The sequence below is a fragment of the Quercus lobata genome, chromosome 9, assembly GCF_001633185.2.
Source record: "Quercus lobata isolate SW786 chromosome 9, ValleyOak3.0 Primary Assembly, whole genome shotgun sequence".
Lineage (NCBI taxonomy): Eukaryota > Viridiplantae > Streptophyta > Magnoliopsida > Fagales > Fagaceae > Quercus > Quercus lobata.
Genome location: NC_044912.1, coordinates 4,686,559 through 4,712,075, shown reverse-complemented (window position 1 = coordinate 4,712,075; position 25,517 = coordinate 4,686,559). Strand labels below are relative to the sequence as shown.

General features: G+C 32.5%; 1 protein-coding gene across 1 annotated transcript; it reads left to right on the top strand.

The window, feature by feature from the left end:
- Nucleotides 1-6,059: 6,059 nt before the first annotated feature.
- Nucleotides 6,060-11,064, top strand: LOC115961090 (TMV resistance protein N-like). The gene is made up of 7 exons (XM_031080131.1): nt 6,060-6,571; nt 7,129-8,212; nt 8,304-8,579; nt 8,678-9,664; nt 9,754-9,865; nt 10,007-10,362; nt 10,447-11,064. Exons 1-7 carry the CDS (start codon nt 6,060-6,062, stop codon nt 11,062-11,064), a joined length of 3,945 nt encoding a protein of 1,314 aa, XP_030935991.1.
- The last annotated feature ends 14,453 nt before the right edge of the window (nt 11,065-25,517 follow it).

Below are 25,517 nucleotides of genomic sequence, written 5' to 3'. Positions count from 1 at the left end.
AGGAAAAACGTGTAAGTAGTCATTTATAAATATATGGTAAGAATTTTTCCATTCACACACAAAAATCAACCTACAATCCACTAACCATTCTTCATTTTATTAAAAATGCTATAGTGAGACTTTACCCAAGAAAAGAAAAAGGATCATTGTAGGTCTTTTATTTATACTAACACCGTAATATTTTTCTTCTTTCACCTCTATTTCTAGGATTAATAAATGAGTGTCACTATAAGTCTATAACCACTTGAAACCACCCAATAGATCTAGAGACAATTAAGATATGTTTGGTAATTGTTTTTTCCCCTTATTTTCTGTTTTCAACAACAATTTTCTATTTTTGAGACTAAAAAACTTGTTTGGCAATCTAAAATGGACCAAAAAAAAAAAAAAAAAAAAAAACTGTTCTCAAAACTCAATTTGTAAAGGAAACTGAAAACATTAAAAAAGTTGTTTTTAGTTTCTAGTTTTCAAAAGTCAATAAAAAGACACATTTGATTTAATGAATTTCTCATTTAATGATTTAGCAATAGAGTTTAAATCCTAGTAACAACATATTTTAGTATATTCTATTTTTTTCTTCAAAAAATATTTTTTTAAGAGTAATGCTACACACACAAACTATTTTATAACATTTTTACAAACTGCTGATGTGGCTTTAGTAATTTTCAAATAATCATTGATAAATATAAATGTGATGTTAGTGGTGGACCTATATTAGAACTAATAAGAATTTGCCATATCAATAGTTTGTAAAAATGTCGTAAAATAGTTTGTGGCTGTACCATTAATATTAAAAAGTTTTTTCTTTATATTCCCAAAAACAAGTTTTTGAAAATAGAACACAGAAGGTGTTTCCAAACATAACCTTAATTTCACACTAAGTTAAGTTTTTGTGGCTGACATGTGAAAGTAATTAATGTTAATCCCATAATATTATTTGGCCATAGAACGGTTATAATTACTCCATTTATTTTTTTCTCCCTCAAGTGTGGTATTTTATAAAATACCATGGGAGCCTGATAAGAGAGAATATTGCGTCTCTTCTTTGTACTTCTTTTTGATGAAGGGTTGACCACAATTAGGCTTACTGTTTAGATCTTGAAATTTGAAAATTAATGCAACGAATTTAAAATAATAATAATAATAATAAAATAAACACAAGTAACTACCATTTTAAACCCCATAAGTGAGGGTTGTAACAAATTAAATTTTATAATTTCAAAATCAATACATTAAACATTTCCTATAAAAATATACATTGAACAAAAAAATAAGTATTAATTTGGCGAAAATCACATTTTCGTCCCTACATTTTCAGGCGATTTTCACTTTGGTCCCTAGATTTTATTTTTACCGCTTTTAGTCCCTATCTTGAAAAACGTTTTCCATTTTGGTCCCTGCCGTTACATCAGAGATAGAAAATGCACACGTGGCAAACGGCAGAATTAAAAAATATTAAAAAAATTAAATTTAATTTTAAAATAAAATAAAATTCTAGTTATCATTTAATTATTTAAATAATAATTGTTCTTCATGTTCTTTATGTTCTTCCCTCAAATTGAAAAGAAAAGAAGCACAGGACCACTTCAGCAATCCTCCCGATAGACCTAATAATTTCTCCTCTTTTTGTCTCTCAGTTGGTAGCCTATTGTTTACCCTAATTTAATAATGATTCTAATGCATTAAATATGCATTGTAACATTTATTTATTTTTTTCATTCAATTTTGTTATCCTTGAGTTAGTATATTCATAACTAATAGTTTATTTATGTTATGTTTGGTTTGATATTCTCATTAGTTTTTTTATTTTTTTATTTAGTGTTTCTAAATTAGCATGTGTTTTGTATTCTATTTTTCCTTTGATACATTGACATTTCATAAGGACGTACACTTTATAAGGACAATTTTATTTATTTGAATTTAAGTAAAATATTATATGTTTAATTTTATTAAATAAAAAGGAGACAAAATATAAATAATTTAATGATATAGAGGACGTGGCTTAATTTAATGTTGAGTAAAATATTATTTTTTTTGAGGAAAAATGTTGAATAAAACAAAATGAGAAGAAAAAGAGAGAAAAAAAAAGATATAGTAATAAAAACCAAATTGTTCAAGTCATACTATGTAATGGAATAATATTATATTCTTATATACTATTTTTATAATGCAATAGGATAACATTTAACAATTAAAGATAATAACTTAAAACACAAAATTAAATCGCATCAATCCAAAGTCGAGTTCTAAAGTACCCCAAAATTTATCAACCTAAAGTAGAAATGTAAGAAAATAAAAAAATCCACCACAAAATGAAGAGAGAGAGAGAGAGAGAGAGAGAGAGATAAATAACATTTTTTGTGTGGGAAAACAATGCATAGAATGGGAAAGAAAATGAAAAATTTATAGTAAGAGGATGAGAATAAAAAAAGTCAAAATAAAGGAAGATAAAAGGATAGAAGAATAGTAGTGATAATAAGGTAGAGAGTAGTTGGGAGATAAAAAGGTAAAAAAGAGGGAGAAAGGTTAGAGAAATTGTAACAATAATTTAGGATTTTTTTTTTTGGAGAAATAATAAGTTAGGAAATTAATAATAAGAAGAAGAATTAATAGAGATGATATTTTGATTGTTAAATAATGAATTTTTGAATTCACTTTTTTTTTTTTTTTTTTTTGGAGATACAAATTTTGAATTCACTTTAAATGAGTAAATGTTAAGAAGAAAATTATAGGAAAAATTGGAAAGAAAAAGGGTAATGACATGGCCTTGATATGGTTCAATCGAAACATAATAATAATAAATGCAATTCTTCAACTTTTAGATATATATAGATTTTAACTAAGCTAAATTTCAAATTACACTCTTTAAGTTTGAGGTAAACTTTAAAGTATAAAAATTGCACTATAATTTGAAAACAAGGGTCTTTATATTTTTATGACAAAAACTTGTTTTACACACACTCTGATTTATAACTGAAAATAAGGTTTAAAGTCGAGTCTTTTGGTTGAATATTGTAAAAAATGAAGTTTATTTGTGATATGGGTACTGTTCTAACTTATTTGGGTAAATGAGGAGAGAAGCGAATTTCGGCAACACCATTGCCGAAATTCTAAGAAAAAAGGAGGAGAGAGGAGAGAGAAATTATTATTTTTGGTAAATAAAATGCTAGAGATACAAATTATTTTATAAAAACTTTCATAAACTGTTGATGTGATGAGTGATTATTGGTAAATAAAAAAGTGATGTTATTGGTGGTCCTTGATGAGAACCAGTAAGAAATTGGCCATAACAATAGTTTGTAAAAATATGGTAAAATAGTTTATAGTCGTAGAATTACTCTTGCCACAGTTCATATATTTTTTTTAATCCTCCAATTTCAGCAATTCAATTGTCACAATTCAGTTTTTATTTATTTATTTAGTTTTGGTAATATCATTGCTGAAATTCTTTTTTTTCTCTCCCACATCTGTCACATCATTTCTCTCTCCTCTCTCCTCTCTCCTCTCTCCTACTTTTTTTCTCAAATTTTGGGCAATAGTGTTGCCGAAATTCATTTCTCTCCTCATTTCCCCAAATAAGTTTGAACAATACCCATATCACAAATAAACTTCATTTTTTACAATATTCAGCCAAAAGACTCTCTAAAGTCACGCTTTCAAGTTATAAAAATATAGTACGTGTAAACCAAACACGGCCCTATTTTTAGTTATAACTTTTTATTCTTTATGGTTAAGTTTTCTAAAGGATGACTGCTTTGTTGACTTGGCTCGTAAGAGAAACACAAATTGCAATTAAAATTAAAGAAAAAACCAATCTGATTACGAAGGGAAATGGAATATTGGAATTGTCCCATAAGATTCGGTATCTTCCAAGCTTTAATAATTCATTTGGACAATTGGACTAGTAAACAATTTGAGCCAGGACAAATATGAATGACCTCTGAAACTTTGAGAAAGATATTCGAATTTGCTACCTTTCTATGTAATACTGTATGAGCAAATTAAGATATTTATTACCTTTCTATGTAATACTGTATTACTGATTCATTGCCTTAATCATGTGCAAAATCCTAAAAATATTTATTTAATTAACCAAATGATTAAAAGTAAAAACTAAAAATCATCTTACCAACAAAAATCATTTTATAAAAAAATATTGTTATAGCATCATACAATTCTATAATTTTTTTTGGGGGTCTGTCTAAATAATTTCTTTTGGATACGTACTTTTTTTTTTTTTGGATTAATAATTATCATGTTGTGCAAGTTTGGAAGATTAAAAAAAAAAAAAAAAAGTCTTTGTATGTGCCAAGTAAAAACCACTAATTCAACATTGTCTTACCATTTTTTTTTTTTTTTTCCATTTTGCTTTGAAGTTACCATTATTACACTGAGTTTCATTCCTTTTGGAGTGTTTCGTGCCAAGCAGGTAGTGTGAAACGCGGACATTGTTTTGTGCTTGTGGGCCGTTGTTGTGGAAAAAGCTTGGCTTGTAGTTTCGGAGAATGACTCTAGAGTGCTAACCTAATATTATTTTTATTACTACAGTATATTTTTTTCATTCTTTATGTTCAAGTTTTCTAGAGGATCTCTTCTATAAATTTTTTTTTTCTAGAGGATGACAGCTTTGTTGTTGTTGACTTGCTGGTAAAAGAAACGCAATTTGCAAATAAGTTACAAGAAAAAGCAATCTGATTCAAAAGAAAATGTTATCCCATAAGATACGGTATCTTCAAAGCTATGATACATTTTGACTAGCGACAGAATTTGTGCCATAAAAAATATGATGGATACCTGAATTTATTTTATAACTTAAGATTGTGGGATCATATAGATATAAAAAGAGATTGATACTCTAAAAGTTAAAGCATTGCATTTACTGTTATTATGCTCCTGTTGAGCTACATCAGTAGCCACATCATCCACTTATTTTTTATATTTTCTTTTCTCTATTTAAACTTTTCTTCCCCCTATTCTCCAAAAAAAAAAAAAAAAAAAATTCTTCTCCCTATTAGTTCACACCTACGGTTACACTTCTTCTAACCTTTCCCCTTCTTTTTTTGTCTTTTTATCTCTTCATTACTCTCTACTTTACCGTTACACTTCCTTCCTCTTTCTTATGTTTTGACTCTCCTTCTTCCTATTTTATTTTGTATAAATTTGATATCATTTTCCCAATTCAATCCATATTTTTTCCACGTAAAACTGTGAGTACTCTCTCTCTCGGTGGAGTTTTGTTCTTTTTTATAACTCTAATTAAGGTTGATGGTTTTTTTTTTTCTTTTCTTTTTTAATTATGTGTTTTGGTATTGTATTTTTTTTTAATTTCCCATCAAAAAGTCTTTTATTTCCCTTTTATAGTTTTTGTTAAATTTTTTAGTTTGGATTAATACTTTTTTTTTTTTTTTTGGAAATAGGAATTTGAATATGCCTACCAATTGTTTAAGTAATAAATTATTATTAAGTCTATTTTTTATTCCTTTAGTTTCATTTTAATTTTGGCTAAGATAACATTGTACTTTTGTGATGATTTTTTTATTATTATAATAATTTCCTTATTCCTTAAGAGATGAAAATTTTGAATAATAAATTTGAAACTTATAAAGTTTAGTTGTATATTAGGCAAATATAATATACACTAGGACATAAGTTAGAATAATAAAATGACATTTTGTAGAGATAAAAAGATAAAAATATTAGTAGAATTCTTTTTTTTTTTTCAAATAGACAAACTAGAAGTAAATTTTACTTTTTATATATTATACCTCATTACATGATATTTATATTCCTATGCAGCTAGCGTGAGTCTGCAGCTAATCAAATTAAAAGAGCTGGCAGTCCACTCTCATCCACTTTGGGATGCTTATGAGAGAGAGAGGGTAGGTCAGCTAGAGAGAAATTTGTAAAAAAGAAAAGAAAAGAAAAAATAAAGTGTTAGTCTATGTATATAGTTTGGTCATTGTTGATACAGAAAGTAGAAGTTTTCATAAAGCTCTGTCAGCCAAATTTTCACTCACTTTTATTTCCACAACACCTTGTTGTATAAACTTGAGTTTACAATGGCTTCCATGAGCTCTCAAAGAGCCCGTGCATCATCATCTTCTTTTTCTTCAACACCTCAATGGAAACACGATGTTTTCCTTAGTTTTTATGGCAAGGACACCCGTAAGAATTTTACAGACCATTTATATGTTGCTTTGAAACACAAAGGTATTAATGTTTTTAGGGATGAAGAAAAACTTGAGGACGGAACATTCATTACTCAAGAGCTTATGAAAGCAATAGAAGAATCTAAGTATGCAATTATCGTTCTCTCAAAAAACTATGCCCTTTCGAAGTGGTGCTTGAATGAACTTGTCAAGATTCTAAATTGCAACAAAGAGAAGGGGCTGAAAGTTATAGTCGTTTTCTATCATGTAGAGCCATCTGATGTAAGGAATCACAGGGGGACTTTTGAGGAAGCCTTCCTTAAGCATAAAGGAAATCCCAAGGTTAGCATAAACGATATAGAGAGGTGGAAAGATGCTTTGAATGAAGTGGGCTATATGAAAGGGAGGACTGTATTTGATAGGTAATATTTTGCCTTTCCTTCTTCTAGCGAAAATATTTATAATTTAGAAACTTCTGAAAAATACTTTTGATTTTGTTCATATTTCCTAGCATCATCATTATCATCTGCACCAACGCCTAACCGATTCTCTCCCATGACTTAATCAACAATATGGCTCTTTTTTTCTTGTAACGTTTGAAGTCAAATTGAAAAAACTTAAACATAGGAATTAGGAAACTTCGAATTTATCTCCTGTATATTACAAACTTAATTAGGAAATAATTTCAAGCTTAGACAATTTTTATTACCTCTGGGTAGTTTGAAGTTTGAATTGTCAAATATAAATTTTCAAATATGGAAAAAAGAGAGAGAGAGAGAGAGAGAGAGAGAGAGTATTCATTGATGAGGACTCTTTGTTATCTAATTGTGTTGAGATATCTCCATATCAAACGAGGATTTTCTTCTTTCAGCTTATAATCTCCAAACAGACCTATTCGAAAGTTCACTCTTTGTGAAGACTTTATGGCTAGTACAACTGTCTCACTTTTTTATTTTTATTTTCGTTTTTTATTTTACAGATATGAATCGAAGGTTGTCCAAGAAATCACTGAAAAAATATTTAATGAATTGAATAGTGAATTACCAATTGATTTTAAGGACCTTGTTGGAATAGAATCCCGTGTGGATCAAATCATGAACTTATTATTTGGTACAGAGTTGGATGATGTTTGCTTTATAGGGATTTGGGGGATGGCTGGGATTGGTAAGACCACTCTGGCATATGTTGTTTATGATAGAATTCAGGGGGAATTTGACGGAAGCAGCTTTATTTGTAATGTTAGAGAAATGGCTAAAAAGCATGATCTAGTTTATTTACAACAACAACTTCTTTCTGAGACCCTTATGGAAAGACAAGTAAACATACGGAACATTCACATGGGAATCCAAGTGATAAGGAGGGCATCACTAAATAAAAAGCTTCTTATAATTATTGATGATGTTGATGAGTATGAACAGCTACAAGCTTTAGCAGGGTGCCGTGGTTGGTTTGGTCCAGGGAGTAGGATCATTATAACAAGTAGAGATAAGCAGCTGCTGAAAAGACATGAAGTTGATATATATACGGCAAAGGGACTAAATAATGATGAAGCCTTGGAGCTCTTTAGTTGGAAAGCCTTCAAGAAACCTTATCCTGAAGAAAATTATTTGGAATTGTCTAATGATTTTGTGAAGTATGCTAAAGGACTTCCTTTAGCTCTTGAAGTTTTGGGTTCCTCCTTGTTTGGTAGAAGTATAGATGCATGGAAAAGTTCTCGGGATAAACTAAAAGCAAATCCTAAAAGAAAAATTTTGGATACACTTAAAATAGGTTTTGATGGACTAGAGGATATGCATAAAAATCTATTTTTGGATATTGCTTGTTTCTTTAAAGGAGAGGATAAAAATCTACTAGCAGATATACTAACAGATTATGATTACTATATGGGAATAGAAACTCTCTGGGACAGATCTCTTATTTCCATTTTTGGGGGAAAATTGTTGATACATGATTTGTTAGAAGAAATGGGCTGGGAAATTGTTTGTTGTGAATCAAAAGAGCTCGGAAGACGCAGTAGGTTGTTCTTTTGTGAGGATGTACTTCATGTATTGAAGAATGAAACAGTAAGTGGACCAATACACAGACATAAACGTAGAGAAGTATATATTTATACTATTTCCCTATACTAATATTTTCATTGTTTTTCGTTACTAGGGAACAGAATTAGTTGAAGGCTTGAAGCTGAGCTTACCTCCACATGAAAGAGAACAATTGAGTGCTGAAACCTTCTCAATGATGAGAAAGCTAAGATTGCTTATAATCCATAATGTAAACCTTCCTCAAGGTCAAAATTATCTTTCTAATGAGTTGCGTTTGCTTCAATGGACTGGGTATCCTTTGAAATCCTTGCCAGAGAGTTTTCAACCGAAGAAGCTTGTTGAACTCATTATGCATCATAGCTGCATTGAGCAACTACCAGAGGGATTCTGTGTAAGATTTTCACGTACATAAGTATCTTTTTTAAAAATAAAAAATAAAAAATCTTCACTCCCAAATATTATTATATTTATTCATTTTTTTTCTTGCAGAACTTACCAGAACTAAAGCTCATCGACCTTAGCGACTCTCAATACTTAATAGCAACTCCTAACTTCATTGGATTTTTAAAACTGGAGAGGCTAATTTTTCAAGGTTGTATCAGATTGTGTGAGCTTCACCCATCTGTTGGTGCTCTCAAACACCTTACTTTGTTAAATCTGAAAGAGTGCAAGAGTCTCAATAGCCTTCCAAGCGAGATCAATCTGGAATCTCTTGAAATTTTTATTTTATCTGGTTGTTCAAGACTGAAGAAATTTTCAGAGATTGGAACAAATATGACTTGCCTATCTGAGCTTTATTTGGATGGGGCTGCCATAGAAGAACTACCAGTATCAATTGAGCATTTGACCGGTCTGACTTTGTTGAGTCTTCAAGACTGCAACAACTTTGGGAGTTTTCCAAACGTCAAATTGCCATCTCTTCGTACTCTTAATCTCACAGGATGTAAGGGTCAACCATCTAAATCCTCGCATTCACATCGACTCTCCCTTATCCGGCCTACAAATACATTAGAAACAGATTATTTCTCCCCTACCCTGTATCCTAATCAAGAGCCCATCCACTTCTTGTTGCCTAGGTTATCTGGATTAGGCTTCATAGTACGGTTAAATCTAAGTGATTGCAATTTATCAGACGGAGCACTACCCGATGATCTTAGTTGCTTAGTCTCGTTGCAGTATCTGGTTTTGAACAAAAACAAATTTACACGCCTACCTGATAGCATTTCTCAAATTTTTAAGCTTACATTTCTTGAGCTGAATGACTGTAGTAGGCTTCAATCATTGCCAATTCTTCCGTCAAGAAGTGTATTTGTCTATGCAAAAGGATGCACCTCACTGGAAACTTATTCAAGTGAATATATTCCATGGAATACGGAAAGAGGATTTTGTTTTTTTAATTGCTTCGACAAAAGCGCTTTCTCTTATATATTTTCTTCATACTCTTACGGTGCCACATTGTGGAATCAATTTGTGGAGGTATCTCTCTCTCTTTCACTCTCTCTCTCTCATGCGCGCACACACATACATTAAACATCCTCATACTTATGTCTTTTCATCTTTTACAGAAAATTGGTTCAAATCTAACGACTAACTGCCTCTATAAATCTACGAGGTCTCAAATTCCAGAGGGTTTCAGCAATAAGAGCACTGGGTCATCTGTTACAATCCCACTACCTTGTAATCTGCGTGATAATAATAGTTGGAGAGGAATCTCTTTCCTTACTATTTTTGAAGCCCCTAAAAATTTGAGTGACATTTCTGTCGGTCAGAATATAAAATTTTACATCAAAATTATTTGTCATTTGGACATGGCTTCAGGTCTTGGAGGTTCTCCCCTAGTCTTTGACTTCCAGCAGATATTTCCATCCATTTCCAGTTCTTTTGAATTCCATGCATTTCTAAGTGCTGAGGATCTAAGAGAACATTTAGAGGGTTGCAGTCACGTTAGCGCTTCGATTGAAAGTGACCACCTTGATATTGAGATCCAAATGTTTGGTGCACGTATATTGTACGAGCAAGATCTGATAGACTTTCCACAAGTTTTATATGGCGGGACCTTTAAACTTCCTGGAAGTTGTGCAAAATATCAACCGCAGGTTGCATCATTTCAAAGAGACTTGAACATCAAGCTAAAAAGAAAGCTTGAGTCATTACTTTTTAGATTGTATCTGCAGGTCTCCCCATATTCTCATAGATCATGGTATTTCTTTATTTCTTTTTCTCTCACTCATTGAACTCTGTATTCATGTATTTTACAGGGAGACAGGGTACGAAACCACAAATATGATTATATCTTTCCTTGTATCAAAATTCCAGCCTGGTTCAGAAATCAAAGTTTTTGTTCCGACATAAGAATGAAGTTGCCTGCAAATTTGCAGGAAGAAAAGAGATTGATGGGAATTGCTGTATGTGCTTATTATACTGTCAACAAACAACTAGTTGGTTACAGTGAAAATCAGGATTTAACAAGTTTTCTCAACTTTTATCATCCCTTATCTAGTAATGAAGTTCTAACACGTCACAAAGTCTTTCAGGACTCCAAAGACATTTTTGTTGGCTCATCATGTCGAATTTTGGTGTTTTACTTACCCCACATGTTCTTTGGGTTGAAAGGGTGTGCCTACATTGAGGCTTCATTTGAACACAATAACTCAGGTGTGCGGGTTAAAGAGTGCGGAATCCGCCTTGTATATGAGCAAGATGTTGAAGAGTTTGTGCAAATATTAGTCAAGTGCATGTTACAAAGTCCAGAGGCCTATCACAACTTTTATTACCAAAATCTTGTAGATCAAGTTCGGAAAATGATGGAAGGCTTTGACATTAATGAAAAGGATTCTAGTTCCTATTCGTCATTGCAAAGGTTAAAATTCACTTGAACCCATTTTGTTACTGTATGTGAATACTGTATCAATTATCAAATTTCTACGTTGAGATAAAGATAAGTTCTTTGATACTTGCAGGATGCCTCTGCCCACAGAATCTTTGTTCAAAGAAAATTTACAGGTCTCTCTTTCCCACTCTCTTTCTCTGTCTTACACTCACAAACACACATAAATGCATGCGTGTGCTGTGCACGCATACACAGCAGAAACTGAACACCACACACACATTTTCGTGTGTTAATTCCAAATTTCTTATTCTTAATGTTGAGATAGTGGAAGTTTTGATACCCGATTTTGTGTGTATCTAACCAAATAATAGTGGGTTTATGCAAAATAGCAATAGAAAAATAGAAAAGACAATCACACGGGGAGTGCAAAGATTTATGTAGTTGGCCTTAGGGCTATGTAAATGCCTACTTTTGTTCACTTCAAGAATATGATTAAAACTCATTTCTCTACAAAAATTCAGTGGCTTGGGACTTATTTTGGAGGAGAATACACCAAATGTCTCACACTAGTTGTCCTGTCATCATACGCTTCAGCAAAATGGGATTGCTGAGAGGAAAGAGACATGCATCTTGTAGAGAGTGCCTTAACCCTTATGTCTAGAGCATCCATTCCAATGACTTTTTGGTCACATGCTTTTGCTACAACTATTTCACTCATTAACAAATTAACTACTTCAGTTTTAAACCATAAATCACCTTGGAAAATGTTGTTTCAAACAAAACCAGATTATTCCCTACATAAGACTTTCGACTGCTTATGTTACATTTTCTTAGACCTTATAGCAAACATAAGTTGCAATAGTAAACAAAGGAATGCAGGTGAAAATAGCCAAATACTACGTTTTGGGAAAGTTTGTGGCAATCTAGCACTGTTTGGAAAGTATTTAGCAATCTACCACTTTTCTAGTACTCGAATTTCATAGAATCGAGTTCTAAAGGAAACTCGAGTTCAGTGAACTTGAGTTCCTAGTGAGTATGCTAGCATGGCACTGGCTGAGCTGGATTTTGGGCATTAAAAAATGCCACCTGGTACTCGAGGTTATCAAACTCGAGTACTGTGTGTCCTGAACTCGAGCTCCCAGGACTCGAGTACTGTGTTAGTGTAATACACAATACCCGAGCTCCCCAAATGTGAGTATCGCTCAGGTATTGTAGTTCCAAGATGCCCACCATACTCGAGTTCATTGAACTCAGGCCTGATCTAGTAGGGGCAGCTGGTGGATCTCTTGAACTAGTGGCAATTGAGGTACCAATAGTCAAAGTAAGGATAACAAGACCAGCTACAGGGGTGATGACTGTTCGTGTTGTTGTTACACAGAAACTGCGAGAGAAAATTCTAGCAATTGCAGCAGTTCAACTTTTGTAAAATCCTAGGGAGAAACCAAAAAATAAATAAAAATCCAGTTGTATTCTTGCGATTTTTTATCATAGCATCTTGCAAGTAAAGGAGGCGTCTATACAACTTTGTAAAATTTTTGTGATAGTTTCATTATAATATGTACGGTTTAATATTTAGTGGGCTAACAAAGTTGAGAAATTTCTTGTTAATGGAAATTTAGGCTTGCTGAAGAAATTGTTAGCCATTTCCATGTTCAAACTTTAAATGTTAAATTTGTTTTGGCTTATTTAGTATCTGAGCTTGATTTTGGTTCAACCAAATGGATGATTGTCCAAAATGTGTGGTAGATCCAGGATTTTTGATACATCAAAAATTAAGACCTATAAACAAGACTCTGTCAAACTTTCATGGCATGTCAACACTATAATTGAAGTTGTGTGTGCTTCCTCCATCCCTAGAACAAATACAAGCAAAAGAAATATGCAAATTTTGGTTTTGCAAATTGTAATGGGCTAGTGAGTGAGATTAAAATCTGAGACAGAGAGGGAGAGTGTGAGAGCAAGATTGAGAGTGAGAGGGAGATTGAGAGTTAGACTGAGTGAGATTGAAAAAATTTACATAGTACTCGAGTTCTATGAGCTCGAGTTTGATGGGGTAAGTTACCGAGCCAAACCTGAGTTCACTGAACTCGAGTATGGTGGACTCCAAATTAGTCCTGGAACCCGAGCCAAACTCGAGTTCATTGAACTTGAGTTTGGTGGACTACAAATACCTGAGCCATACTCGCGTTTAGGGAGCTTGGGTATTGGTATTGTGTATTACACTAACACAGTACTCGAGTTCAAGGAACTCGAGTTTAGTACAAACAGTACTCGAGTTTGAGAACCTCGAGTACCATATGGCATTTTTTAATGCCCAAAATCTAGCTCAACTAGAGCCATGCTGGCAAACTCACTAGGAACTTGAGTTCACTAAACTCGAGTACTATTTAGAACTTAATTTTGTGAAACTCGAGTACTAAAAAAGTGGTAGATTACTAAATATTTCCGAAACAGTGCTAGATTGCCACAAACTTTGCCAAAATGTGGTATTTGGCTATTTTCACCAAGGAATGCATCTTTTTTGGATCTTGCCCCTAATTCTAAGGGCTTTCTCTGTTATGACATGTCTAACCAATGTTTCTACACTTCTAAAGATGTCATCTTTGATGAACTCAGTTTCCCTTTTTTCTTTTTCACAGCACACTCAATCTACTCCAAATTCCACTTCACATTCTACATGTCTTTCGTCTTTCTTTTCATCATCCTTGTGATTTACCTTCTATTCTTGGTCCAATTCCCACCACACCCTCCCTTTTCACCTTTTTCTCATTCTCATAATGAAAATCTTAATTATTCTTCAATTTCCCAGCCAAATCATTTTTTACCTGGCTTTATAGGTCATTCTTCACAGCAATCTACTGCCCCCACTAAACTTGATGCATCTCCCTCACCTACTGTACATCCTACACCTAAGCTCATAAACTTAGGGTACGTTTGGTAGACTGTAACGGTAATTACATAGGAATAGGAATATGTATTACAAAGAATACAAGAAGTTGTAATGTAATGCTTATTTCTATTCATTTGTTTGGTAACAACACAATAATAGAATCCTGAAAACAATTGAATGAAAGCATTTTAAAACAAACTTAAGATATATTTTAGGAAATATCTTACTTATATAATTATATTTTCTAAAAAATAATATATATTTTTTAATTTGAAAGAGAGATTAATATTTTTTATGATTTTTAATTTTTATAATTGCTATGTGCATATGGAAAGTTCTTTCTTTTGGAAATATATTAATTTTAGAAATTAATACACCTACAAAGGAATATCTATTACATCTCTTTTAGAGAAGAATAGTTATTTCTCATTTAAAGAATAGCTATTCATAAGGAATGTCTAAACCATAAGAATAGCTAAACCTTCTCCTCATCTCCCTGTGTGTGTGTTAAAAATACTTAGTATTCTCAAAAGAAAAAACAGTGAGTTAATCCCATATTGGAAAATGAGTGTGAGTTAAAAATGTTTAAAGCATGTGCTGTGTATTCAAGAGTTAGGTCATTTTGGATATACATCACTGTAAGTTTCTTTAAAAAACCTTCTCCTCCTCTCTCCATGTGTGTGTTAAAAATACTTAGTATTCTAAAAATAAAAAAAAAACAGTCTACCAAGTGTACCGTTACTCACACAAATACCCATAATTTTACACATATAGCACCTACCTCAAAACCTCCTCTTGTTTCACCCTTAAATGTTCACCCCTTGATTATACCTGATCCAAGTCTAGAATTTATAAAAAGAAACTCTGCTATGAAGTTTCCATTGATTACCTTACTACAGAACCATCTTTCTTGGAAAATTATTGAATACTTCAGGAGTACAATAAATACATACTCCCCCCTCTCACATGAATCGTGAGTCCCACCATGAATTTAATTTGTGGGACCCACAATTATGTGAGAGGAGAGAGTATACATTTATGTTACTCCGGGAGTATCTAATAATTATCCCAATAATTGTGTTATTGAAGCGTAGCATTTATTTTTGCTACACTCCTGTTGAGCCACATCAGCATCCGTATCATTATTTTCTTTTCATTAGTAAACCAAATAATTCTTCTAACGATTCCACAATTTTCACTTCAACTTCTATAAAACCCCTGACCTATTTCCAAAAAAAAGTATAAGCATTATGCTAGCGAATTATTTTTGATTAGTCTAAGTGTTGGGGTTCTTCAAATTGTTCTTCTATTATTGAGTTTCTTTCTACTCTTAGAATTTTTCCTTGAGTTATCTTTTCTTTGATGTTGTTTGTTGTTTTTTTACTACACCAAATTACATAATATTTATATATTTCCACGCATCGCGTGGGTCTGAGGCTAGTGGGAATAATAATTTAGAGCGGCAAAGTATAATTTGCCCTTTAATAAATCACTGAATCACTTGTTCATCTTCATACAGTTTCCTTGCCTCTGTTCTCCCTTGTTTCATCTGTGTTTTTTAGCAATCAGCATTCATTTTCAATTCTCGTGTAAACAGTAATTGAGACTATCAAATCCTTTCATATAAAATACTTAATCCAGCTAATTCATTTATAAATTAAAAAAAAAAAAAAAAAAAAAAAAAAAAAAAAAAAAACAACTTAGGCTTGATTAACATTTCCTACTGATTTTCCAGAGGCCCCTTGAGGAAAATGAAATCATAGACACCTGTTTTGCTCAGTGCGAAATCCCACATTGGTTTTACCAATTGGGCAAACATCCAACGTTCAGTATTCGGCTAAATTCAGAATTTTGTAATACTCCAGATTGGATGGGAATTGTAGTATGTGGTCTTTTCTCTTTTAACAAGCATCGACCTGACGTTAGTTTGGATCTGGGTTCGGGAATTTCTCATGACTTCCATTGTCTCTTGCGAACCAACTCTCGTCGTATGCGTCGAGTATGGAAGACAATCAATGAAGACACATTGAAACAACGTAAATTCATTTGGGTATTGTTCTTCCCAAGGGCAACGCTGTCGCATTATTTTAGTGAAACTGAGAGCACTACTTTTCAATTCGAGTTTCACACCGAGGGATCGTATTTGTCGGTGCTCAAGTGTGCGATCCATCTTATAGTCAAGGAAAATGTGGAAGAGTTTATGCGTACACTGGTAATCTTGTGTACCCCATCAGATAGCATCTTTGACCATTGCGATCCCAAATTAGTGTATGACTTGTGGCACAATTATCTTGAGAAAATCAGTGGAACTGCACAATATCAATACCAGGTAATAATAATAATAATAATAATAATTTATATATATATATATATATATATTCAAAGACAGAACACTACTATACTAATTGGACATTTTAATTCAATTTTGCAGTACTTTCATCCTTCCACTTCGTATAATTCATGTTTCCCTACGAGAAGAACTCTAAAGTGGTTTAATCATCAAAGTCGTGGGCACTTGGTGACAATTGATATATCCCCAAATTTGTATGATGACAATAATTGGATTGGACTCACTCTATATGCTTCTTTTTCAATCCCCAGGGATGATAATGTTAGTAACATTTTTGAACATGGGGATTCTGTAGAATCTTCTCACTTCCTATACTGTCTATTCCAAACAAGTAGAGCAGGTCTAGTCGATCAAATTCGTTTTTACCACCCCACCGATGAAGAACACAAGTGGTTACTTCGTCTCTACGGATACACTTGGATATCCTACATACCAGGTGAGGCATTTAAGGATATGTTGCATGAGTGTGACCAGATTAAGGCTTCATTTGTTAGTGATGGGCCAGGTGTGACCGTGAAAAAATGTGGGGCACGCCTTTTGTACCAGCATGATCTGCTATCGTTTGAGCAAGAACTACAAAATTGCAGTGAACAAATTTCTAGATATCGAGAATTCAGCAATAGTTTTCACTCTTTGGGACCGATGACAATAATCGAAAAAATATTTGACAATCTAGACCCGGAACTTGAGTGTCAATTTCAGTATGACATTCAGGTAAGAAATTATGAGTACTTGCTTTGCTTCAAATACAGTAACTCTCCTTCTCTAATTTCTCTCTGTCCGTTTTGTGACTCAGTACATACCATGTTTCTGTTTGTTTTACAGGATGAATGTTCTTTATTTTCTCGTCTTTTCCCTCCAGTAGAAATTTTAAATCGGTTCCAGCACCACACTTATAAGCCCTCAGTTACAGTCGATATACCAAAAAATTGCAACTGGATGGGACTTGTTCTATGTGCTTATTTTTCACTCGATGATCAGACTGCAGTCCTTGAAAGTTCCAACTCAACAATTCCTGACTGCCTTACTTGTCTTTTAGAATCTGATATAGCCGATCTCCAACTGCCACTTGTCCGTGGCATCGATAAAAAAGAATTCATGTGGCTAGATGTTGAAGGTGAATTTCTTTGGCTGTTGCATCTTCCACTTCAGTGTTTTCCAGATAAAGATAAATTGATTCAATGCAGTAGCATCAAGGCTTCATTCAAAAGCGATTCACCAGTTGTGATGGTGCAAAAATGTGGACTTAGTCTCCTCTACGAGCATGAGTGGCTTCAGACAATAATAAAACTATGCTGGTTGGCATATGTGACTCAAGATTACTGGAATCGAATAATGGATGGTAAATTAAAATTTAGTCAAGACCATAATGATGAGGCAGGACCCAGTAGCTCCATTGAGGAACTTCATCATGAAATTCCAATAGAGCCTATTTATAAAGGGGAATCTAGTGGAGCTAAGAATCAACTCGGTGAAAATGACCCACACCCTAAGGATCAGCCCAACCAAACCAACGTGCTGGTAATTAATAAACTATTTGAGTGTTTTGCTTGTCTCAAAAATAATATTCTGCCTCCCTCTCTTTAATTTCTCTCTATCCTCACTAAATAGAGACAATAATTCTGTTTCACAGGACTTTGATCGATGCCTTGTCAATAATTATTGTTTACCACTAAGTGAAATTCTAGAGTTGTTCATCAGTTGTCAGAGTGATGAGCCTCAAGTGACAATCCCTCTACCTCCAAATTTGTTCAATGATAGTGCTTGGATGGGATTGGCTTTTTGTGCGTCCTTTGAAGTCAGCGTCAATGAGGCTTCTATACGTGACATTCAAGATTCAAAAACTTTTTACCACCTTACTTGCTATATAGGATCGGATATGGAATGTGTGGAACCTCTCCACGTGTATCACCTAACTAAAGAAGATCTCAAGTTGTTAGAGCTAGGTGGATTCATCTGGCTGTCCTATATACCACGTGGGTTATTTCAAGATTTGTTGAATCGATGTAGCTGGATAGAGGCTTCATTTGCAATCGATTTCCTAGGCTTAATGGTCAAGAAATGTGGGCTCCGTCTTTTGTACCAGCATGATATGGTGGATTTTAAGGAAGCAATAAGACACTACAAGGCTTCGTTCCCTAATGAGCATGTCGTAAGATCCAGTATCTCTAGTATGAATCAACTCGGTGAAAATGACCCACAACCTAAGGATCAACGATACAAAAGTGACCTGCTGATAATAATTGTTGAGATTTGATGCTGCAGAAGTCTTGTCAAAATAATAAATTTAACACTCAAAACACACACCTCTTCACTATTTCACTCTTGTTTTATTTCCTTACACATGCACTTTTCTTATACTTTGTTCGATTGCTACACTTCTTCTTGGCTGCCTTACATGCATAACGGTAGAAGCTATATATAGAACTTATAAAGGAGACAAGCTCCTAAAATCACTCACCTATAATGAAAAGGAAAAGTCAACAATTGCAACTACTACCACGGCGCGCTGTTAGCGTGATGGTCACTTTACAAGTACAAATTCTTGTAGGATAGAGGATAAGAGCTAGAGTTCAAGTCTCCAGGAAATACACATATATACTTAACACACATATATACTTAGATTAGACTATAGTAGAATTTCTATCTTATATATATATATATACATAAATAAAAAAAAAAAAAAAAAAAAACAATTTCAACTCCTCTTCATCTTGAATTTCTCTATCTCCATACGTTGCATGCTTCTCTTGCATTCTATACATCTTTGAAATGTCAAAAGAACATATATTCTATCTATAGTATCCTATTGTCCCTATATTGCTTTTTAGCCAACCTAAGAACATGCAAAGATATATCCTACTACTACGTAAAACACTTGAACAAATATTCACAGGCCAATGCAAATTCGGTGTGACTTCTAGCTACATTAATATATATACTATTTAGTCCAGTGTTTTGCTTGCCTCTAACTATCCTTAGTTTCTCTCAGTCTCACTAATTAGATACCATATTTATGTTTCACAGGACTTTGATCGATGCCTTGTTTATAATTCTTGTTTACCTCCAAGTGAAATTCTGGAGTGGTTCAGCCATCAGAGTGATGAGCCCCAACTAACAATCCCTCTACCTCAAAATTTGTACAATGATAGTGATTGGATGGGACTGGCTTTATGTGTTTCCTTTAAAATTGACATGAATGGGAATGCTGCCCTTGACATTGAAGATTCAGAAACGTCTTACAACCTTATTTGTCATTTGGAAGCAAGTATTGAATGTGGGGAACCTCTCCATGTCTATTGCCTGAGTAGAGAACATCTTAAGAACTTGTTACAGTCTAGTGGATTCATTTGGTTGTCCTATTTACCACGAGGGTCTTTTCAGGACTCGTTGAATCAATGTAGCTGGATTGAAGCTTCAATTTCAATTGATTGCATAGGTTTGACGGGGCAAAAGTGTGGGCTTCGTCTTCTGTACAAGCATGATGAGGTAGAGTTTAAGGAAACAATAAGACACTACACAGCTTTGTTCCCTAATGAGCATGAGGTAAGTCCGAGTATATCTAATAGCTCTACTGAAGACTCTCGACCTGAAAGACTGAGAGGACACATTGATCCTGTGCTTAAAGACAAAGGCAAGCAAATTCTTGAATAAGTTAAATGTATTATAACATAATTGTTATATAACTTTGTTAGTAATGAGCTCATCATAGGAAGCAACAATTATTAATTGCATACATATATACATTAGAATTATTCAGTTCAAGCAATGAACAATAAGAAAACAACTTTGGAAGAATATCTATATATAATCTAAAAACTGAAACGTAACATTTATTATTATTACACTCCAGTTGAGCCACATCAGCATCCATATCCATGTCATTATCCTTTTTCTTTCCAATTTTCCTATAATTGTTTTTAACATTTATTCTTTTATTTATTAATTGATATTTATACTTTCTCAAACCTTTTCCCTCCCTTACCTTTTCATCTTCCCACTACAACTTATCCTATAATTGTTTTTAACATTTATTCTTTTATTTATTAATTGATATTTATACTTTCTCAAACCTTTTCCCTCCTTTACCTTTTCATCTTCCCACTACAACTTATGGCGTCTGGTCTTGATAATAGTTCTTTATTATCAGACCAAGGCACCAATCAGTATTTGGTGTAGACGGGGATTGAACCCCAGATCTCTTATACAACCATCAGAGATTTTACCAGTTGAGCTAACTGGAACTCACGATATATTTGTGTTCCTTAGAACTCTATTTTGGGTTAATGTGATTTAGTTTTGTGTTTTGAGTTGTTGTTGTTTTATTTATTTATTTATTTTTGTTTTCTTTGATCGTTAAATGTTATTCTACTGTGTTATAAAGAATTAAATATAGTATATAAAAATAAAATATTATTCTAATTACATATATAGCATGATTTAGAGAATTTGGTATTTATTGTTATATTATATATTTTTACTTTTTTTTTCTTCTCATCTTATGTTATTCAGGATCAAGATCTTTTAGAGTTTATAGGGTATTCTACCACGTAGAGTTTTTTAAATCCTTACATTTCTTTTAAAATAAAAGGTCAAAATTTTGTCACATCATCCATCCAACAAAATAATGATTTCCAAAAGAAAAAAAAAAAAAGAAAAAAAGAAAAAGAAAAGAAAACTCAACCTTATTCACCGTTTGCCGTTTAACCAAAAACAAACGATGAAGCTGTAACTTAATTTCTCCCCCATCGGTCCCATGGCCAATCTACAAAGTGATATTCTACTTTGGGTTGAAGGTACAATTTTGAGTATTTGAAAGCAATTCCCACTGGGGAAAGAAAAGCCTAACCGTTAAATTTATGCATTAAATCAGTACCTACTTGAAAATTCAGAACATAGAAAAACCCAAAACGTTGCTCCTCTTCCAACAAAAACCCACCTCAAAATTTCCAGTATTAGATAAGCACCTGAGATTATTTGGATCAAAACTCAATCTGGCCTTTTGTGCTTTTTTGGTTTCTTTTGGCTTTGATCATTAATCAAACACTTTTCTTTTGGTTTTGCATGCTTTCTTATTGATTTGATATGAAATTTGTTCAATAAAAAAAATAGTATGGGTTTAATTGAAAATTTTTTATTACTTGGAAAATGGTTGTGTTTGCTTTCTTTTGCAAAACCATCAGGTCCATGGTGGTGATTTCCTTCCATTAATAGTTTCCTCATAACTTTGGTTAGTGAATAAATTTGAATTTTTATTTTTATATAGCATTAAATAATGGTTATGGTAGTGGATTGATGATATGGCATAATTTTAGTCTTTAATTTTAAAAGTAATATGAGGATATAAAGTCAAAGAACTCTATGGGTCCGTTTGGATTGAACTTATTTTTGCTGAAACTGAAAACTGAAAACTGAAAACACTATAGCAAAATAATTTTTAAATGTGTGAATAGTGCTGTGGGAACCATTTTTAATATTTTTTTAATAAAGTAGTTGTGGATCCCGCATAAACAATGCTACTACATTGCGTGAACAGTGCGCATACTGTTCATGAACAGTGGATTTTGTCTCTAAAAGCGGAAACAAGTGCGGGGGAAAAAAAAAAAAAAAAAAAAAGAACGAAACATGAAAGAACAAACGCAGATGCAGCTTTCAGCCCAATCCAAATGGGTACTATATGGTAGACTACCCTAGAAGCTCTAGAGGATCTTGATTATGTTATTTAACATTTAAATTCAGTCATATCTTTCATATCATTAAATTATTTATATTTTCTCTCCTTTTCTATTTAAAAAAATTAAACATAGAATATTTGATTTAAAGTAAATAAAAATGTCCTAAAAAAATGGTATTTTTTTAAAATACATTTACACTTTGTCCAACCACTACCCTTCACCTTAATATCACTCTTTCTCTTTCCCTTTTATCTTCATTTATTTTGTTTCTTTTCACTACAACAAAATGTATTTTCAGTGACGAAAAAATTTGTCACTAAAAGTCCAGTTTTTCGTCACTAAGGACCTTTCGCGACGAAAATGGACTTTTAGTGACGAAACTCGTTTCATCGCTGTAGCCCCATCGCTAAAAATCCTAGCGACAAAAATTTTCGTCACTAAAAGTCCAATTTGATTTTTTTTTTTTTTAACTTTTAGTGACGAAAATGTTTCGTGGCTAAATATTTTCCTCACTAAAAACAATATTCAGCGACGAAAATATTTCGTCACTAAAACCATTTCAATTTATTAAATCATATTTAGCGACGAACAATTTCATCACTAAAACTATTTTCTGGTACATATAGTGACGAAAAAATTTGTCACTAAAACTATTTTTAAGAAAATCTAGGCACATATAGTAACGAAAATTTTCATCACTAAAACCATCTCTTACAAAATTCAGCTACATTTAGCGACAAAATATTTCGTCACTAAAACAATTTTTTGTTGCTATATTTGTGACGAAAAAATTCGTCGATAAAACTTATTTTCTGTTTTTATTATTTTCATGGCTTTGATATTAATCTGTAACTTGTCATTACATTATTAAAATCTCACATTTGATTAACACATTTATTTCAACAACACATTTATAAAAAATCAATCCATAAATTCTAGAAGTAAAAAATAAAACAAGTATCCAATTCAAATTCCTTCCATACAACAATTGTTTGCAACACATACAATAACTCAAGATATTTTATAACAATACAAAAAGTGTAGCATAATATAATTAGAACCAACGGAAGATGTCTTCATATGTCTTCAAGTAATGCCAAAAGTAAATCCACTAAAGCCACCAATAAGAAATCTACACAAAAAAAAAAAAAAAACACTACTACATTAAAATCGTAAAGTAAAAACATTAACTATGTTATAAGAAATATTTCTAACAATGCATTAAGAGTAGCCACACCAATGAATTAAAATCACAACTCCTAAAGTATTAGTTGTTGAAAGTAAATAAATAACACCAATCTACCTAGAGCCACAAATAAGTCAAAAAAATTTAAAGTCCAACTTAAAACTCAACCACTAAATATAAAATCAATAACCACATTCCTAGTATCCAATCAATAGCTTCAAAACTAGATCTATCCCATACCATCTCTCGCAACACAAAATGCCCAAAAATAAATAACTAAAACCAATACAGAAACTCCAATTTCCAAAAAAAAAAAAAAAAAAACCCATAGGACAACTCATGCACAATATCCCATTCATGAATGCACAAGTCTATATTAATATTTAAACAAATGTACATTGCATACTCAAACACTCCCAATATTAGTTTAAACTACCTTATAACACCATGCAAGCCACCCGCTTACTCCAACACAATAACCCACCACAAAACCAATCACAAACATCACAAGTATAAAGTTTTATAAGTATTGAAATCAAATAAAATACTATTCATCACATCTAATCAACAATACTCATTCAAATTTGCAAGAAATGAAAAACACTCCCAATATGAATTTAAACCACTATATAACACCATACAAGCCACCCGCTTGCTCCAACACAACCCACAAGAAAACCAATCACAAACATCACAACTATAATGCTTACAAGTATTGAAATCTACTATTCATTACATCTAATAAAAAATACTCATTCACATTTGCAAGAAATAAAAAAACACTCCCAATTATGTATTTAAGCCACCTTATAACACCATGCAAGCCACCCGCTTGCTCCAACACAACAACCCACCACAAAACCAATTTCCAACATCACAAGTATAAAGTTTTACAAGTATTTAAATCAAATAAAATACAATTCATTACATCTAATAAAAAATACTCATTCACATTTGCAAGGAATGAAAAACACTCCTAATATTAGTTTAAGCCACCTCATAATACCATGCAAGTCACCTGCTTGCTCTAACACAACAACCCATCACAAAACCAATTTCCAACATCACAAGTATAGAGTTTTACAAGTATTTAAATCAAATAAAATACTATTTATTACATCTAATAAAAAATACTCATTCACATTTGCGAGAAATAAAAAACATTCCCAATGTGTATTTAAGCCGCCTTATAACACCATGCAAGCCACCCGCTTGCTCCAACACAACAACCCACCACAAATTCAATTTCCAACATCACAAGTATAAAGTTTTATAAGTTTTTGACTAGAATTTACTTACTTTGTTCAAGCTAAGTTTACAACTTTCTAAAAAAGTCCAAAGTTAACTTGTGTTCTTCACCTTATTCCTCACAATTTCTTCAGCCACAAAAGAGAAAGAGAGCTGGAGATAAAAGAAAGATAACTTTTAGTTAGCTTTAGCCCACATACAAAAGAAAAAAAGAAAAAGAAAAAAAAAGACCCATGAATAATCTTACCTTTATGATTATATATGACCAGTGTCCAGTTCTTGTTCACAACAACATTTGAGATCACTTCACTTGTGTCTGTTTGAAAACAAAGTGTTGGGTTTGGCTCTCTCTAAAGACTAAACTCAAAAGTAGTTAACAAAATTGGGACCTCCAAAATATAAACACGTAAGCCATCTATGCTACAAATGAAGATATGCATATATTGAAAAGCAATGTTAGGTCTTCTTTATCTCCACACTAGAAACAACAAGAATGCACTAATAATCCTTGATATCCCTTAGCAGACTCAAAGTGTTTCACAATTATTCATCAAGCCAAAGCTGTGGACAGGAAACCATGATATCCAATGTACCATAGGCCAAATAGGATAAATTTATCAAGGTACCTTGGCCCTTGAAATCCTGAATTTAGATTGGCCTTTCCCTAAATAACAAGTTGTGACTTCTTGTCACTAAAGCAAACATAAGTAGAAAGTAATACAAAACCAAAACAACAGTAAAGAGGACATGTATATGGTATCAACTGTTGAAAACAAGAACAACATGCAACAAAGGTTAAGAACCTTCTTAAAAAATAAAGAATTTTTGACAAACTCTCAAAAATTACAGATACATATAACAACCCACAAGTTATACAATCAAAAAGTACAGTCAACACCAAGTAAGCCATCAATTGCAAACTCACAATAAAATTCACCACAAACCCATGTCACATAATATTAAAAAATTTTTTTTTTTGTTTTTTTTGTTTTTTTTTTTTGTTTAGAAAAAAAATATAGAAAGAACAAAAAAAAAAAAAACGCACCGAGATCGCATTGCTGGTAAAACTTGTCAACGTCTGCAACATTGAAACCCAGAAAAAAAATCAAAAATTCGTAAACAAAACAGAAATTAGAGAAAGACCCACAGA

Coding starts and splice junctions, on each gene's coding strand:
- LOC115961090 (XM_031080131.1), top strand. CDS start 6,060: ATGGCTTCCATGAGCTCTCAAAGAGCCCGTGCATCATCATCTTCTTTT. Junction 9,866..10,006: donor TGTTACAATCCCACTACCTT/GTAATCTGCGTG, acceptor ACATGGCTTCAG/GTCTTGGAGGTTCTCCCCTA. Junction 10,363..10,446: donor TTTTTAGATTGTATCTGCAG/GTCTCCCCATAT, acceptor TGTATTTTACAG/GGAGACAGGGTACGAAACCA.